This window comes from Halyomorpha halys, unplaced genomic scaffold, assembly GCF_000696795.3.
Source record: "Halyomorpha halys isolate HHAL.00 unplaced genomic scaffold, Hhal_1.1 Scaffold989.1, whole genome shotgun sequence".
NCBI classification, from domain to species: Eukaryota; Metazoa; Arthropoda; class Insecta; order Hemiptera; family Pentatomidae; genus Halyomorpha; species Halyomorpha halys.
In genome coordinates this window covers 53,922-73,676 of record NW_027109669.1, presented here as the reverse complement: position 1 = coordinate 73,676, position 19,755 = coordinate 53,922, and the positions used below count along the sequence as shown (strand labels likewise).

The 19,755-nt window shown below is 29.7% G+C and overlaps 1 protein-coding gene across 1 annotated transcript in view; it reads right to left on the bottom strand.

The window, feature by feature from the left end:
* Positions 1-19,755, bottom strand: part of Chc (clathrin heavy chain) — a 63,907-nt gene that overhangs the window by 13,963 nt on the left and 30,189 nt on the right. Inside the window, exons 18-30 of the mRNA XM_014431604.2 lie at positions 17,685-17,834; positions 17,213-17,297; positions 14,609-14,754; positions 14,336-14,519; positions 14,023-14,215; positions 13,793-13,950; positions 11,891-12,036; positions 9,910-10,036; positions 8,423-8,590; positions 6,155-6,304; positions 5,277-5,408; positions 4,033-4,143; positions 2,431-2,601 (exon numbers count right to left, since the gene is read on the bottom strand). Coding sequence (XP_014287090.1) covers positions 2,431-2,601; positions 4,033-4,143; positions 5,277-5,408; positions 6,155-6,304; positions 8,423-8,590; positions 9,910-10,036; positions 11,891-12,036; positions 13,793-13,950; positions 14,023-14,215; positions 14,336-14,519; positions 14,609-14,754; positions 17,213-17,297; positions 17,685-17,834 — 1,921 coding nt within the window. The remainder of the gene's footprint in view (positions 1-2,430; positions 2,602-4,032; positions 4,144-5,276; positions 5,409-6,154; positions 6,305-8,422; positions 8,591-9,909; positions 10,037-11,890; positions 12,037-13,792; positions 13,951-14,022; positions 14,216-14,335; positions 14,520-14,608; positions 14,755-17,212; positions 17,298-17,684; positions 17,835-19,755) is intronic.

The following is a 19,755-nucleotide window of genomic DNA, read 5'->3' as shown; positions in this document are numbered from 1 at the left end:
CTCACGTAAGCCAAAGTTCATCTTCACCAGAATACCTCTTAATAATCAGAATTTCCAAGTCACTCCTTTTCATACAAACCATTTTTTTCTTGTAGATGGTCAGGGGGTGTGGTTATCAAGTAAACAAAAAATCATTTATTCGTGCCAATGTTTCAACCTGACATTCATGTTGAAACGTTGGCACGAATGAATAATTTTTTGTTTATTTGTTGACCGCACCCTCCAACCATCTTCTTCAATTATCAATCTATGGTCAACTATTAACACCTCATTATGAAACCATTTTTTTAATCATGATTTCTCTCAATTAACTGAATTTTGGAATCACCTCCAACTCCACCATACATACATTTTACATTTTGAAATGTTACCATTCATACCACCCCTAACCACCACTTATAGTCACTGGATATTGATCCTATAGAGTAACTATGAAAATATCTAAATACTATAAGAATGTTTTATTACAGAGGAATGGACAAAATTCTTTTCTCATAGACACAAAAATTAGTTGCTTTCATGCTACAGTGTCTTCAATGTATAATAAGAACCAAAGATGACTCTACTAAGAATAATGAAAGTTTTATCATCAATTTAATATAATAAAAATAATGTGTAATAATTGATAATTTTGAATAGTTTATTTATAATCTAATTATCTGTGATTTATATTATATTATCAAAAAGACATTAATTTTATTAAATGATTATTGGATTATTTCAAATCATAACAAATCATAGCAATATTTTTTATTTCATTCAAATTAAAGCAGATGTATGAATACTTTTGACTCAGACTGTACCTAGTTACCAGTTGAGGAGCAAACAGCATATATTTACTTTCCATGGGATTTTCTGTAAAGCTAAGAAGTAACTGTGGAATTTCTTTAACCCTTTGGCTACAATAGACGTATTAGTACGTCATATGTTTGTTTAGGCAAAGACGCACATGACATTCTGATATGTCCTTGAAACTGAGACTAAATTTAACTAGTTAATTCTGGTTTATTTCAAAGTAATGTGTATCTATTGCAACAGAAGAATTAATTTCAGTAGTTTGGAATGCACAACCCCATAATGACAGAAATAGACAATATATTTTATCAAATTTATAGCAACAGTTTTAATGAAAGTAGCTATTTTGGATCTGATAAAGAAGTTTATAATGATTCTTTAAGTGATAAAGGAGAATTTCAAAATGAAAGTGATGAAGAATATATTAAACAAGAAAGTGAAAGTGATAGTAAATCTTTTTGTGAAAAATTAAATGAATGGATTTTGGAAAAAAAAGAAAATGTGCCTGATTTGACTGACAAAGACAAAGGCAACACTTCGGAAATACCAGAATAAGAGAGGAGCTAGGGGTGAAACCACAAAGTGAAATTCTCGAGAAGAGGAAGTTGAAGTGGTTCGGACATATATGCCGAATGAATGAAGACCATGGACCATGGAAATTCTTCGAAGCTAGACCAACTGGCAAAAGACCAAGAGAAAGGCCAAGGGTGTTGTGGCTGGATAGTGTGGGTAGACGAGGAGAGAAAAGAGGAAAGATGGGGAAAGGGACCAAGACAGATGGAAAGCTTGGATCAAGGCACCTCCAAGCTGAGAGGCACTGAGGAGAAAGAAAGAGAAAAAGAAGAAGAAAATAAATCAACACACAATCATAGAATCGATATCATTTTCATTTTCTGCATCTTAGAAAACATATGAAGGGATCACCATATGTTAGAAGTCAGAAAAATGAAAATAAATATGCATGAGTGTGCGATCATAAAATTGATAGCATTTTCATTTCTGCATCTAAAGAAACATATGAAGGGGGTCTACATGTTACAAATCAGAAAATTTAAAATAAATCGATACATAATCTTAAAATCAATAGCATTTTCATTTTCTGTATCTCCTAAAGCATATAAATATGGTCCAAATGCCAAAAAAAAAATAAATGTGTATTCAAAGGGTTGATATAGTCTACATAAAAGTGTAGTATGCGTGATTGCCTCCAAATTATGCTATTTTGTTTTATAAATCATTCAAAAAAACTCAACTAGAGGCACCCTATCTTACGGTGTAAGATGAGGGACATACGTCTATCATAAATACTAGATAGACTTATGTCCCTGACCTTGATGTTTATATTTTTAATATATGGAGTATTTAATATTGAAGTTACACCATAAAACAGAGTGCTTATAGTAGAGTTTTTGGTTTTGTCCTTATCATAAATACCAGATAAGGAAAAAGTCAAACATTTACATAAAAGTTAATTGATTTTATGCACAATACATTGTATAAAAGGATAGAAAAAAAATGTTGATTTACTGCAAACCACTTTACTTTTAACATCCGGATCAATAAGAAAAGTCACAATAAAATATTAAAATTTCAAGAGTGGTTTAATCAATTAATTTTTACTGAAACAAATCATACCTTGAAAAGTCTGTCTTTCTTGCATAATTGAACACTTTGCTTCCATCGATTATTTCCTTTGTACAGATAAGCTGCTATCCTCCTAAATTCAATCAATTCATGCTTTTCTAGCTTTTGAGCTAATACAATATTATCAAAATTATCAAAAGCATCAATTGATGTTCTAACACCCTAAAATAAACGCAAAAAGTTCAATTTAAATAATTTCACTAATAAAACTGTTATCTAATCTAAAATAAAACTATTGTCAATAAAATGATGATTTACATATATTTATAAAATATTGTACACAATTCACTGAGTTTAAAAATCAAACAAACAGTATACAAAATAAGAAAAACTCTTTGTTTGATTCTGTGACAACTGTATTCTCATTTAAATGAATTAGAATTGTTTATTTACGATAATTATACAACACTTAAATAACAGGCAAAACCTAATAACACATATCAATAAAAGTTTATATAAAATAATCATGAACCTGCATGCTCATTTTTCCTTCTCTCTTCCTAATACCATTTCCTAACATCTTCAGAATATAATAAATGATAATTTAGTTTGATACCAGGTTATTTAATAAAACAAGAATTAAAAGAACATTTATTATTTGCAGTTTTAATTTTATAAAGAAAAAATTTATTTTGTTCAACACTCAGTTTAGTTGTTGGTCAAATAAGCAGTAAAGAATTTTAATTTTCAAATTATGAGAATCGAGCAAGAAAAAATATTAGGTTTATTTATCCACTAGTTAGTTAGCACAATTAGGTGAGATTAAAACATCACAAAAGATAGTTGGATGCATAATGTGATGTAATGCACACGTTTTCTATTCTCTTATAGTATTAAACCAACTTCCTAATTGAACTGAAATATTTTTTAAGACAACTTCAATTAACTGTTGAACTGTTAGCTTACTTGAACTGATAACAAGTTAAATGAGGAGAAGATGGTTGGGGGTGCGGTCAATGAAACACAAATAAGTATGACTAACTTATTTTAATGTGCCGACGTTATTTTAATCCGACTTATTTTAATCGTCGACTTGATAACAACCACGCACCTACTCGCCGCAGTTTTATCATCCACGGTCAACTATCTCTCATAATTATGATAACAAGTTAGTAGTTGATGAGGACTTCATGTTTCTTCATCAACAGTTATAAGGGGTGATGTGGTTACTACTTATCATATTATATTGAACAATTTTTTATAAGAACTATGATTAACTATTCTATTAAATATTCAACAAAAACCCAACTTGAACTATGCCAGTAACTATTAATGAAATAATCAACCTTGGTATTTATTCATCCATTCAGATATTGTTTGAGGAAAAAAAAAATTTCCAATAAACATTTATATTTAGTGAGCCAGACTCACAAGGGAGTAGACATTGTCATTTGACCCAATCTATGACTTCTTAATAGGCTATTAAATATATTTAAACTTTAAAACATCATATAGTTAATCAAGTGTTTTGATAACAATTAAATTGTACTCATGCATACAAACACTCTATATCAGTATTAAATAAAAAGTAAATTTTTCAATACTCTTAACATTAAAATTCATAACAATTATAATACTAATTGATATAAATACCTGAAAGTCTTCCTCTTCGATAAGAAGATTGTTCAGAGCTTCATTTATTGCTTTATTATTTAATGATTGTACTGAGCGAAGATAAGGTTTGACCAATTGCAAATGGTTAACCTAAAATTAAAAAAAAATTAAATAATTTAATTTAAAATTTTTAAAAATCATAACAACAATAATGAAAGACCAAAAAGTTAAGTAACAATAAATTAAAGGGGACAGCAGTTATAAAACTAAGAGACGACTATATGGTTAAACCAGTTATTAAGTGATACTATTAATTAAATAATGCTTAATGACTTTTTCTAAAGAAAAAGAAAAACAACTTAAAGGACTGATTTACAACAGCCGTAGGTGATATATTGGCAATATTTCAATAATAGACCTTTCAATAATAGTAAACATTTGATTGAGTACTCCCAATTATTTTCCTTATTTTCTCAAAAATCTAGGGAATTTATTTTCCTAGCTTTCACCAAACCCCTTCTATTTAATAATCCAATACTCGATATGTATTTAATTTGGTTGGTTGTTTTCTCTATCCTATCTTAGTTCTATTGTTTCATTTTTATATTTTTCTTTATTGTACATTTATGCAGAAATACTACCAAGCAAACAGTTAATTATTTTAAAAGATACAATGTAATATCAATATGCTTTACAGCATGAACCTTGTAAAGCAATTTTGTGAAACTACTCAATAAATTACTAATGAATAATAAAAATAAACATTTAAATTTCCTAAATGCTTCTAAAGTTATACAGTTTAGAAAAGCATTTATGCCTGAAAACAGGATTACTCATTTTAAATTTATTATGGCAGGAACTCCAGCTCCACAAGAGGCAAGTCAGTTTTGATTTACCATCGACATTACTTTGAAGGCAGAAACGAAATCCTAGTCGTAATTCATTACAGAAGTGTCTAACAATTTTTTTTCAATCAGCTTACCATGTGTGTGAATGCCCCATTGGTCCATTAGAGCTTTCACATTCCATACTTTACTAATATTTGTTAAGTTGTTAGATAAATAGTTTATTTGCATGAAGCTGGCTTTACACACACATACCTAAATAATCATAATGGATATACTTTTTTACATAAATAATTGAGCATTATACGTATCAGACTTATTCAGAGTAAGCTGTTTTATGACTTCTATAAATAGAAAATATAAGATCCAAGAAATAAAAAAACTTATAATATCATAGCATACTAAATTCCGATAACATAAAATCATTCAGTAACTTGCCTTGGCAAAGAAATTCACTGCTCTAGTATGGTCCATTCTTGGAGCCAATACCAACAACATATCATTTAAAAGGAGAGGTTTATAATCCAAATAAAATTGTATAGCTTTGTAATATAGTTCAATGTTGGCAACCTGGAACAATTAAAGTTCATAGATAAACAAATTTTAAAAGAAACTGTAAACAAATATGAAAATATATAAATATTTGAATTCAAATATTAATGGAGTAAAATTTATATGAAATAAAAATATACTGAAGTTCAGCAGCAGTTATACAAGTGGAGGTTAGATTAATTTAACCTATATTTATATAGCTGTTTTAATTTAAATAATAATTAAACTAATAATAGATTAACCTTTATTGGTCGTAAGTCACCTCACATGACAACAGTACTTTGTTGCTGTGCTCGTAAATAATGTGGAAGGTATCAAAACTCGCTGTGTGAAATACAGGTACTATTATTTTTTTTTTAGATTTTGAATTTCAAAACACGGACACCTTTTGTGGCCCATGACAACTATTTGTGGGACCCAGGATAGAGTCATTTTTGAGGCCTGAGATGAATATAATTTTTGGGCCTTGGGCGGATTTGGAGCAATGAAATCTCCAGTTAAATAACACTGCCTTTTCTAAATAAATAATTATTTTAATCTCATATATGAGTAAAATAAATATTTTCTAACAAAAATTTTATTCTTCAATACTGAAATGTTTTTGCATATTTACCGGAAGCAGCTACAACCTTGTGAGAATCATGTATAAAAAGCTAGCGACTGATTAGGGTTAAAAATATAAATAAAAACCTTCATTTGAAAAACTGCCCATAATTATTTTTTCAGGTTTTTTACAAACCTCTAAATGTTAAAAGTTATGTTACCTTGGTAATTATGTCTTTAAAATGGCCCTCCCTCCAAGCCTCAGTAGGGTGGTTCATCATTGCAGATACAGCGTTATCATACTCTTCATATTTATCATAGAGAAAAACTAGCTCTGCCCATAAATGAGCTTGTTCAGCAGCTCTCAAGACCTAGAAATATTTCAAAACACAAAACAAAATAAAATAAAAAAATTGTATACAGTAAAAAAAAAAAAAAAAAAAATAGAAAAATAAAAAGCCTATTAGTTAAAAATTAATTCATCATATACCATCACTATTAGAGCCGATTTCAGGTCAATTGCATTTTTTTAAATTTCCAGAAAAAATACATTAGTAAAAATAAATTAGTATTTCAAATCCAACATCAATTGTCATAGGTTTCTGTTGCTTGCTGTTGTTATCCAGTCAAAGTTACCAAGATTCCTTGCATCATTTGCCACACAAGCCAATTGTGTTTGCTTATGGCAATTACCATCTTAATTTTGGGGAAGTTCATTCAGTTTTGTTACTGTAATGATATCTATATTTCTGAACAGATCATATATTTCATGATCTTTACCCATTCTTCTTCTACAAAAACTTCAAGCTTTATCAGAGAATTTTCCCCCCATAAAATCTGGATTGATAAGTTCTCCACCTTAAGGGAAGTCCAGGTATGCACAAGTTCAAACCATAGGTAAGCACAGGATGGAAAAGATTTAATACAAAGTTATTTTCATTTGCATTGGGATTAAATTACTGGAAATGATATTTATCCATCCAAACTAACATTTATTGGTAGCCATTAATCTGTCCAAATCCTATATTCAAAATTTACCTGAGATCCCATTTAGGAAAATTCAAGAATCCGTTTAAAAAAATAAGTTTTGAATGTAATTTTCAAACCTCCTTACCTGGGTGTTTCTTCGGAAACTATGTAGTTGGTTTTGTCTTTATTTATAACCTAATAATTATGATTAATTATTACCCAGGTGTAATAATGCAGCTTTTCAGGAATGAATGAATAATGAACATAATTAAAAGAGGAAGCTATTATGTCAATGTCATTTGCAAGTTTTTATTTAATTTTTTTAAGGCCTTTTTTTCTTAAAAGAAAAAAAAAAGTTTATTTCAAGTAATGCTTTGTAAAGAGGTCTAAAGAAGCTTCAACAGACAGAGATAGTGTAGTCTTAATGAGTATCTCAGTAAGATCAGAAACATTTCTAATTTTCTTAAAAATACACTTTAAAAAAATAAATTTTATTTGTATTATTTTATTTATTAAACAGAGACATGAGTGCATTAAAAATTTCATTTACTTGTTTTTGTTTGTTTTTTCCTCTAAATTTTGACCTATTATGTAACTATGTTAATTTCCATAGAAATAATTCATTAACTGTAACTGTAGTTCTAGACACAAGTTATCAATACTTGTATTTGCATTTATATGGTTTCTATTTATTTGTAGATTTTAATTAAGTGGTTATTAATTTAGAATTTTATTAGTTAAATGGATCATATTTTTAACAAATAATTAGTTTATAGCTTGAGATTGGAAATAGTATTAATTTATTAATTATAAATACTTTTATTAATGTATGAGTTATTATTATCTATTTATGGGTTCATTTTTTAAGTTTATTTATTTGATAAATTACTTTCATTTTATTGTATTTTTTTTTTGTTATAGATTACCTCACTGTACCTCTCCCTCCTCTGTAAAACAGCTAAATACAGTATTTTTTTCATTCATTCATTCATTAAAACTGTTAAAATTTTGACACCAATATACTGACAAAAAGAACAGCATCAGGAATAATACTTTAAGGGGGAAGAAAGTTAATTAATTTAGTTGCAGTTAAATATATAAACTAATGAACACTACTAAAACAATAAATATTATGACTACTACCATTAATATAATGAGACATGAAAAATCATGAATAGAATAAAACCAATCGTGAAACTATGTTCTGATTTTTCAATCGATTGTCTATTATTTTAAATAACACAGTATTTAAAGATAGAATTTTGATTTATAGAACTGAAAACTCTTTATATGGTGAAAACAACTACAATAGTCTAGGAGTCAGAAATATATGTACAAGGACATAACCAGAAACAAGTCATTGTTATTTGTGTCAACCAAGAACTAAATCGAGATACAGAAGAAGTTCATGATATATTCTCCAAAGTCAAAATGAATGTTCCAGCTAATTGATCAATTTTATTAGATCTATTAATAATTATAGATCTATTAATGTTTTCAAGTATGACAAAACATTTTACCTTTGGAATATTAACTCGAGACCAGAATAATTCTAAATGTTCCCTCATTTTTCCTGGTTTGTATTTGGAGTAAAGAATAGCTAATTCTGTAAACATTCCCATATGAGCACGCTCTAAACCAAGTGCTGCTTCCAACAAATTTATAAGCTCTTCAAAATATCCTCGGTCCTAAAAAAAAACAAAACATATTATTTTAAATGTTAATTAAAAAAAAGATAATAAGCTTTAATGAAATGATAAGTTAACGAACTGGATTATGTTTACAATGTATTTTATAAAGCACATAGAACATTACAACTCTATTAGTTTGAACTACATTACCAAGATTATTAGAAGAATAAGAGAATAATTATACAACCTTTAAAAACTAGATAGATACTGGAATATCTTGTATAAGCAAACATATAAAACTGATACTGTTTTGCATCTGATATTTTTAAGGCTAATACAGAACTGATTATCCGTTTGATACTAAGGCCACTGTTTATTTTACCAAATTTAATTAATTTATCTTATTTTATCATTTTTTTCTAATGTATTTATAATAAACCTTTTGAAAAGAATAAAGCCTATGAAGATGTATGAAATTTTCACATAAATACATACCTGTTAACATTGAAGTTTTAATTTAAATTTCATTGATTAAAATTGTTAAAAACTGAGTTTTGTCATATATATCTTTTAAATCAACTTAAATCATTTTTGTTTTTATCAAAAGTGATTTGAATTTGTTACTAACTTTTTTAAAATATTAAGGCACTAAAAACTGAGAATCAGGAATTGACAACTACAATGGGAAGTAAATTAAGAGGGTCAAAACTGGTTGAATCGCCAATTGAAGAAGTGATTCAATCTATCTGCTTCTTTCTATTGGGTATCAATGAAGACTGGAGTAGATACTTCAACCTCAGCTAAAGCAGGTGGCAGACTAAAAACACTAATAGATTATTAGAATAAAAAACAAAACTTTGTAATGACTGACTGGTTTTCAAGCATAATTCCTTTTTTTTTTTTTCCAGACACAAAAAATTTAACTGGAATTCTCAATATTCTAGAAATTCAAGGCAGACATGCTGTGATAGTCTATGAATGAGATTGGTATATTTTTAGTTGCTTATCAGTAGTTATTGTTTAGGATATTGTTCCTACTCTAACAGTGCGTAGGAAGAGAGTGATTGATAACAAAAGCTAATGAACACATTCAGTAAAGATTTAAGAGAGTAAAAAAGATTTTCCAGCGAGAAAGTAACAGTTACAGAACTGTATGTTGCAGTAACTATTTCTCTTTTTTTAATACCCTCACATTTTTGCATATATATAAATATATATGTGTGAGTGTATGTATTAAGATTTGTTATAGATTAAAATTTCATACATAAGACATCTATGCAGGGTTTCTACATGAATTAATTACTTATACAATACTTCCAACATAGAAGAAAAGTTGTAGTATCTAAGGATAACTTAAAAAGTGATTGAAACTAAACCTGATAATAATTGATTAGGTCTTCTAGTTCATCAGCATGGACAACAATATGCAAACCACACATTTGAGCTAATCTGAATTCTTCACTATCCACGCAAGCAAAACAAACTTCTTTCCAAGTTCTTGTACTGAAATATAAATTATGAACATATTTATTACAAAAAAAAAATGTAGTTAATATTTTCACTTAAATGTAAAAAATTTTAAATTCACAGATTGTTTTTTAAATAATTTATTTATTGTTATTTACAACTGTATAAAAATATATACAACAAGCAAATTCACTAATTCAAATTAAATATTAATTAAAACGGTGGGAGATAAAATGTAATACAGCAATATATAAACAAATGTTTCAATCCAGGCAGCTTAGTTGATGAGGTGAAACATGTTTTTTTTTTTTAATATTTCTTCAAAAAATATTTTGTATATGGAAAGAACCTAGTCTGTTCCCCTGCCAATGTTTTTCCAGGTTCCCTGTAACTCTTCAAGTAGAGTGCTTTTAATGAACTTTCTCGAAGTTGCCTCTAGAATCATGGCTAATCCCTTTCCCTTTCCCTTCAGTTCTTTTATCTTAATTCGGAAAAACAAAAAGAAGTTGTTGGGAGCTAGGGCAAAATTCAGCCAATGTCCAAAACTTCAAAACGTTTATTTCCTGAGTTAGACGCCAAAGGAGTGATCCACAAAGAATTTGTTCCTGTCAACAGACTGTCACAGATCAATTTTATGTTAGAGTGCTTCACCAATTGAAGGTTCGAGACCACCATGTGCCCTGGAGATCAAAGACGACTGGGTCCTACATTATAAAAATGTGTCCTCCCACATATAGCTTGCCACTATTGAAGTTTTTGCAAAGGTCAATGTGGCAGCACTTCTACAGCCACTCTAAAGCCCGACCTATCTCCTGGCGACTTCTTTTTGTTTCCCTAAATTAATAAAGGAAATGGATTAACCATGATTCTACAGGCAAATTCAAGGAGATCCCTTAAAAGCACTCTGCGCAGAGTTACAGTAAAAAGAAGAGGACAAATAAATTGTAAAGGAACACAAAAACAAAATTTGAATATAAATATCATTTAACAGTCTCAGCTGGGAAAATTTAGGTTAGAAAAACTTGTATGTAATTCTTTTAAAATATCAATAGGGTAAGCAGATTGTTGTTTAAAATCTAAAGAATTAGATACAAGTGGGAGAACACTACGACCCTTTTAAAAAAAACTTAAGATCCTAAAATAATATTTAAGAAGCATATTCAAAGCTTTCCTGAGTATGAAAGCCATTATACCGGATCGCATAATCCTAAACAAAAACCCACGGTTGATAGTCAAGAAAATATGTGAGTTAGATAAAAAAAACTTTAAAAATATCATGCAATAATGATAAAAATACAAGCCTATCAGAAGAACATAATGTTCACTTAAAAAATGCTGCATTAGCAAGAAAATAAGATTTGGGCATTACAAAATCTAAATAGACATTTTGCTTTTCTTTTGACCTGCAGAAGACATTACCCTACACAAAGTTGCCAGTATCCATTACATATTACAAACATAATATGCAAGTTTTGAATTTCATGATCGTAATGTTGGTTTGCATTTATGGGATGAAACTATTGCATCTACAGGTACCCAAGAACTTGGTTCATGTTTTTTGAAGCATTTGGGAAATGTAACAAAAAAACAGTCAGATTCTACATGTAATGACCTACAGCAATTTATGATTTTAAGGTTTAAATGTATGATTTTTAAATTTTATCAACTATGAAAGTAGTGTAAGTCTCTTTGAGGTCATCAAAAGTATAAATTTTTGTTAACTAATACTTGAAAATTATTACATTATAAACTTCAAATCAATTTAATATATATATATTTAATAAGTGTATTAACATATAATATTTTTCAAACCCTTATGTACCTCCTCCATATAGTACAAAATGGACTTATATCACTTTCAAGAAAAACAGCTCAATTAAGAAAAGATACCTGTTTGCTTTCCTTGCACTGTCTACGGCTCCTTGAAATTCTTTTAAATGAACCAGTGTAATAGCTAGTCTAGCAAAGTTTGAAACATTGTTATAAAGTAGTTTAGCAGGTTCATACATCTTGTCATCAAAACACCTATCACCAATCTATAAATAAATAACGAACATAATAAATATCTTCAATTTAAATTGTAATAACTGGTAATGCAAACAATTTCAAATAAGAATTATTTATTATTTGTGTCGGATTTAAGTAATCCGATTTTTGCCATTGTTGTTTGAATTTATATAAAGTCGGGGTTGGGGGTCTCATTTCCTGATGCCCCCCCCCCCTTGCCGCGAACACCACAAGACCCCGAAGACGCTGTGACTGCAATGCCGCCCCAGCCTGAGCATTATGCAAGCTAGGACCTGGCCTACCCCTACTATCATGCCGGAGTCCAGGACACGCTGGGCAGCCACAGAGGAAGAACGACGTCTTCTCAGACACGGGGCGAAGATTACATGGTTTTCACCATTTCGCCCACAGCACACCGTACATCTCGACGAGGGAAGCGGCTATAGGACGAGGAAGTGACCACGACAGCGAAACTTCCAACAGCCACCAGATAAGCGCATGATTTCAATTAGTCTATGAGACCCCACTTTTGTTATATTACTATAGATAATTAAATCACATTGAAAACCTAACACACTAACATCCTCAGCCCCTCCAGGGATTAATAACTTTATAAATACAGAAAATATACATGGATGTTTTTTTGAGCAGAAAGTGTCTCACAATTTCCAGCCCCCCTTTTCCACACATTAACTTTAATCATAAAATTACACTCGGGACACCTGCAGTATAGCACAAGCAGGTCTCGATGTAAACAATTTGAATAGTTGAGATATAAATGAAAATAGAAATGGGTTTATGTTATTAGTTCTGGAGAGTGAAAGTACTTATCTACACTGTTGAGTTCAGTTGTGAAGGACTCCAGCATAAGATAAAACTAAACACTGATTTTTTATTTAGTTCAATGCTCTCATTAAAAAGAAATAAACACAGCCTTCATTGATTAATTTTTGGAACATTTTTCCCCTTATAATAAAAAAAAAATTAAAATGCTGGTATTGTTAATAAACTCAATTCCAAGTTGAAGAAGTTTATATTATATTCATTAATGTAAATATATACAGCTTTGGCACATCTAAAGAACTCCGAGTAAATATAATTTATGGGCAGGTGCTCAATTCATTGTTATAACTTTTTTTTCTTCGATTTATATCATACTTTAGTTGGATTTCAATTTTTAAATTCAATGTTAGTTATGGACAGGGATTCGTAGTTATTTAGATATTGTGATTCATAGTTATTTTCATAGTTTAATACTGTGATTTAAATGATTGTATTAGAAGTTTGACATACAAAATAATCACCTCAAACCACCCGAAATAACTCAGGAAATTAACATGTTTTATACTTATTTATTTATTTTTTCAACTCAGAACTAGTGATTTATTAAATTTTTGAGTTTCAAGAATTCTATTGATATTGCTGATATTTTTGAAGGCTCTAATTAAACTTCAGAATTTATTATATTCAAGCTTCAAATAAATTTTATCCATCTAATTAAAAGCAGAATAAAATGTTAAATGATTTTAGGAATAGCACAAAACTATATAACTATTCAATACTTAATGAAACAAATACAAATACATAATTTGAAAATTTTAGTTAAAAAAAATTCAATAAATGAATTAATATTTAACCCAAATATACTCCTAAACATACAATTTTTATATTCTATGAAATGAATTCAATGATCCCCAAAACAGAATTAATTAGAAAAACACTACAACTATAACTTAATTATAAAACTAATAACAGTATTCATCATGTGGTTAATATCAAATTTACCTTTTGAATATCAGCATGGTTTGGACCTGAGATAAATTCTTCAAGATCTGCCAATCGGTTAGTGCGAGCATAAGCATAAATTAGCTCACTTTCAATATAAGATTCTCTAGCCTTTTTCCTTGCCATTTGTAAATAACGGACTAAATCTTCCCAGCTTTCTAAAAATAAAAAATAAAAAAAGTAAAAAAGGAGAGAAATTTTGATAAATCAGGAGTTTAACAAGTACTTACCTGTTTTGTGAGCTGTTTCAACTACATCAACATAAGCAGAAGGGTCATCTGCTTTTATGAATGAATCAATTGCTTCTTTTACAAGGCCATGCTGTAGTTGAGCTTTAGCTAACTGACTCCACACAGCTGGTTCATTACAACGTTCTGCGAATTCATAGGCTCTATCGAGATTGTTTACATTTTCAATTAAAACCTGGTTAAATCAAATCAAATGTCGGTTAAAAAAAAAAATGACTTATTTTATTTAAACTTTAACTTAAATATATTTAATTATTTGAATAAGGCTTAATACAAGACTAGTGGAATCATATACCTGAATAGCAGAAGTGTTTACATCAAACTTCTTGAATATTGCAAATGCTTCTTCATATAACTGATAATTTATAGCAATATTCGCTATATCAGGTGCATCATAATTATCTAAACGGTTGATATATTCCATGACTCTTGACCGATCTGCTTTTATGGCAGTGAGAATGAGGAGATTTTGAAGATTCCTGGGAAAATGAAAGTGTTAACAATAACAATGTTTTCAATTAAGATAATGCTAACTATACTAAAAATCAAAATAACAACAATTCTTTACCGATGGTCACTAAATATTGAATTGTCAAGAACAATCTTTTCTAGAAGTTCAATAAGTTCATTAGGTAAATCTGCAGTCATGAAAGCCTTGACAGTCACACTAATATCTTCAGGATCTTGAGTTTCAGAAAGAGCGGTTTGGACAACCTAAGAAATAAAGAATAACTTCAAAAAATTGGAAAAAAAAACTTTGTAATTCCATTTCTAAGAATTTATTAGTAAAAATATAAGGGAGAGAGGAAAGCATAATTCAAATTGAAGTACAAAGCCAATCAGCCTCTTGTTCTTTGTAAGGAACTGTGACCTCAATAATTGAGATAGTAGTACAGATGATGGGAATGGCACACACAAATACCTTGTCCCTTCACTTCTTCATTTCTCTTAGTTTGGTTCAAGTTTTTATGCCATATCATTTTTTAAAATTCCCATTGGCTAATATTCTCCAGTAATAAAATAATAAACTTTTTCAGATAAAAAAAAAATATGAATACACTTTGCTATAAATATTGTCTAAAAAACTAGTTTTAAATATAAATATACGAGTATAAGTATACGCAAATCCTTAATAGATTATGATCTCTATATTCTGGACGACATACACATCTAGATTAACAAGGTTCTATTGTATATAAAATAAAATAATAAAAATAAAAAATATACTCAAACTAAGTAGCAACCGTATTAAAAAATAAGATTGGGTTAAAGAAAACAATTTATTTAAACACTAAATACAAAAAAATAAAGAAGAGTGTGTATTGAAATGAATTATTCAGTAGACGAATATCAAATAAAAATGAAAAAAGGCTATTTTTCAAAATACTTTGTTGATATTATTAGGGACACTTTTCAAAGGTAAAATCTGTTTTAAATTAGTGGCCAATGTTATGAACATTATGAACAACGTTCTCCCATTTCTGACCGACGCAGCCTCAGTTCTTTGGAACCTAAAGTCCAAATGGAAAGCGGGACTGACTGCTTGCCACTGAGTTAGAGCATGCTACAACCATCGATGAGAGTGTAACTGCAGTGGATACCTGGGCATAGTGGAATATTGGGAAATGAACGACGTTCTTGCATTTCAAGAGAAAAAGAGTGGGAAATAACTACCTGCAATCGAGAACACAGTAAAGCATGTATTCTTTGGAGAGGAAAGAAGAGAACTGGAGAAATCGTGTGGAGAGAACATCACTCCAGATAACTTGGTGAACCATATGCTATGCTTGGACCAACATTGGTGAAGGAATTTGTCACAGTTGTCCTTAAGAGGTTGAGAGCAGAAGAGAAAGCTAGAAGAGGAGACTAGCATGGAAAGAAGAAGAATTGAAATATGACTGACAAATGTCTCATGTCGAGAGGATAAGCATGAGGAACCTGGGCATTGTGGAATACTGGGAAATGAACTGGCTGATATGCTAGAGAAAAAAGCTTCCAAATTGTCTCAAATCACCCCCACACAGAGACTGCAGGAAGTTAAAACCAAAAACAAAGCATCAGTTCAGCAGAGGTGGAATGATGAGTATCTCGACTTCAAACCCCAGGATCCATACTACCAACTTCCCAGAAAAGAGCAAGTCCTGATATTTTGCTTAAGAACTGGACAAAACCGGCTCAACGTTCACCTCCATAAAAAATTCAAAATAGGTCCTAGCCCTCTGTGTGAATGCGGAAGGGGAGAACAGACAACCGAGCACACTTAGCAAAGATGAGTCCTAATGGAGGAAAAACGGAAGCAGAGATGGCCTGAACCAACTGGCTTGGCGACCAAGCTGTACAGCGACCTGGAGGATCTCAGGATAACCGCTGAATTTATTTTGTCATTCCCAGACTTGGTCATTTGAATAGGAAAATCAAAGAAGGAACTAGGTTTTGAAATAAATACAGATAAAACAAAATATATGGTTAGCAGTAAAAATGGCGGAAAATCTGGTGTAGATGTAGGAGGAAAGACATTTGAACAGGCAGAGTTGTAAGTAGTTAGGGTCTGTGGTAACTAGAAAAAATGAAGCTGAGAGGAAATAAAGACAGAAAATTCCAGCTATTTTTCAATTTTTAAATTACTCACCCTTGCTTCTCCCTAGAAAATAAAAAAAATCTGTTTAAGTTAGAATTTACAAAACTATTATCCTTTCTACTGTTCTTTACAGATGGAAATCACTAACTCATATACTATGGGAAGAATAGCACCTTAAAATTTAGAAAATAAAGTATTGCATAAAATATTCGGACTGAATATTTGAATGACTGAGCTAACCAGAAAATTTAGAAGGCTTCACAAGGCTACTCAATATGCAGTTCCGCATGGTGGGAACTGCACTCAGTATATATAATTTAGGTTATAGCATTTTGGCGAATAGGATGGGAGTGTAAGGTTGTAGGGTTTAGTAACAAACAGATCCCTAAAATGTTAATAAACACTGAACCGATAGTTAAAAGTTCAAGGGATAGATCGAAGTATAGAAGGGGGATTGCGTCAAGGCTGATCTGGTAGATTAGAGGTCGGATGGGAGTCACTGGACGGATGTATGCAGACACAGATAGGTGTTATCACCATTGAACTTTTGGGCAATAACAGGAACTATAAATGAAAATGTTTAGAAAATAATACCTGATCGATTAATGGTCTCTTGTAAGGATTGTTTTCATTAAGAACTTCAGCCCATAATTCAGGATCTTTGCGTCTAACCAGGTACCTAAACAAGAAATGATAATGAATTAATTTATTGGATAAAATAATTAAGAATGAAATATGAAGTAAATGTAAAGGTTTACATATTTTCATGAATAAATTTCATTTAATAAATAATTACTCTTCACTGTCCTCAACTGTAGTCAAGAAGTAAATGATTATAAAAGTAATATGATGAAAAAATTTACAACAAAAATAGTCAATTTTTCAGACACTCATTGGGGAGAAATAAAAAATATACAATATTGTACAACGTACAATGAATTATTGTTAAGTGAAATTCCAACAAAATTTTTAAGGGAATTCTGACAGGATAATCAATACATTTAAAACAAACAACTAGTAATGATGATAAATAACTAAATAAATATATAAAATAAACTTTATTAACCTGGCTTCTGATTTAAAGAGAGAATTTTCATTACAAACATTTATGAGCTCTCTATCACATTGACCTCTTTCATAGGCTACACACGCCAAATGTGGGTCCCGTTTTTCACAGTACTTTCCTACTACACAGCTATCATAATACTGATTTTCCCTAGAAAAAATTAAGGAAAACAAAACAATTAGCAACATGAATATTTAAATGATTAATAAAGAAACATAAGTTATTCTATTTCATCTATTATATATTGATTAAAAAAAAAAATTACACTAAAATAATTATAGGAATACAAATAAATTCATCATTTTGTGGGCAATAAATTATAGTCCTAAATGGTTTACATATAATCATTGAAATGAGACAGATTGATCATGATCCAAAAAAAATATTAAACCTGGAAAAAATTAATTATGTTCACTAATAAAAATTTAAGGTTACAGTATATTAACGAAAATTAGTTAAAGCTATATATACGATAACAGGTCTACTTGCTCTTTGTTTAGTGAAAATATTATTGGCTATCAAAATTAAGCAATAATAGAAGTTAAGAAGACAACTGGTATAAATTTTTGTTAGAGCTTGGGAAATTAACACTTGAATATAAAAGAAATAAAAGATAAAATAGACTTAAATGTGATGAAAAATAGCAACGTTGATTATGAGTTATCGTCAGGTGAAAATTTTAAAATAAAGCAAAAGGTAAATAATGAAATCATTGATATTGAGGATGCATGCATACAGGATGCAAAAAATCATTGTGTGGAGAGGAGGAAAGGAAGATTCTAGAAAAAAAAAAGAGTTAAAAGAAGATTCTAACAAATATTTACCACAAGAAAATAGACCAAGTAAGTTTGTACTTAAAAAACTTCACTTAGATTTAGATGTTGTAAATTTGGAATTGAATAGCAATTATTTAGAGGAAGATGTACTAAAGAAAATTTATGAAGTAGTTACGGATTACCATATATGTATCCCAATAAATAAATTCGATGAGGGTTAGTAAAGTCTGGTAAAGCACTAGTTAAACTAAAAGAAGATAAATAAGTCTCTAAGAAATCATACAGACACATTGTGCCAAATCAAAAGATATTGGAAATCAACTGTCATTTGGTCCATTCCAGTAAGGATAAAAAGTTGGAATAAAAAAAAAAAGCTTTCATAACTTAAAAAAGTCATTGGAAATGGAAGGTTTTCTTTTGGTTCAATAATTCATAAGCTATTTTTCAGAGGATACTGACAAACACAATCAGAATATATCATTCTATGTGCATTTTTAATGTGTAATATTTTCCAAATTTAGTAATGAGGAGTTAAAACTTATACAACTATTTTTTTTGAAGCAGTTAAGCAAGAAGGATACAAATTGAAATTAGAGAAACATGTTTTTGTGAAGCATTCTGTTAAGTACTTGGAGCATATAATTGATTGCATCTAATCAATGATAATTTCTAGTTGATAAAAAATTTTAGAGGACCCCGAACTAGGAAGGTTCATCAGTAGTTAGGTAAAATTAATTTTTCCCACAAATTTACAAACCTTTGTTCCGAGCAATGAGCAATGAGCTTTATTGAATAACGTGAAATTAAATTGAACTAAACAATGCAAATACAGTTTTGAAGAAATTAAACAATACTTATACTTATGCTCAACACCGATTTTGGAAATAGATATTATTTAATATATGGCATATATTTATATAGATAGATAGATAGTATATATTATATTTAAATATATTTTTATATTCAGGAAAAGATATAATTAAAGTAGATGAAAGCCGTATAGGTTTAGGGGCAGTCCTCAAAGAACATCAAGAGAATGGTAATCTACATTCAGTTGGCTACTTTTCAAAAAAAGCAACTCAAGGCCACAAGAAAAGAGAAATAATTCATTAGGAATGTTTGGTTATTAAAAGAGAAATTTTATACTGACATTATTTAATTGGTAAAGAATTCATAGTAACATTGGGTCTGATATGTATAAGAGGTACCAGCTGGGGTTTTTTAACTTAAAATAATTTCTTTTGTCGGCATGAAAAAGGTACCGCCGGACCTAGGCAAGTAATGTACAAAGACAT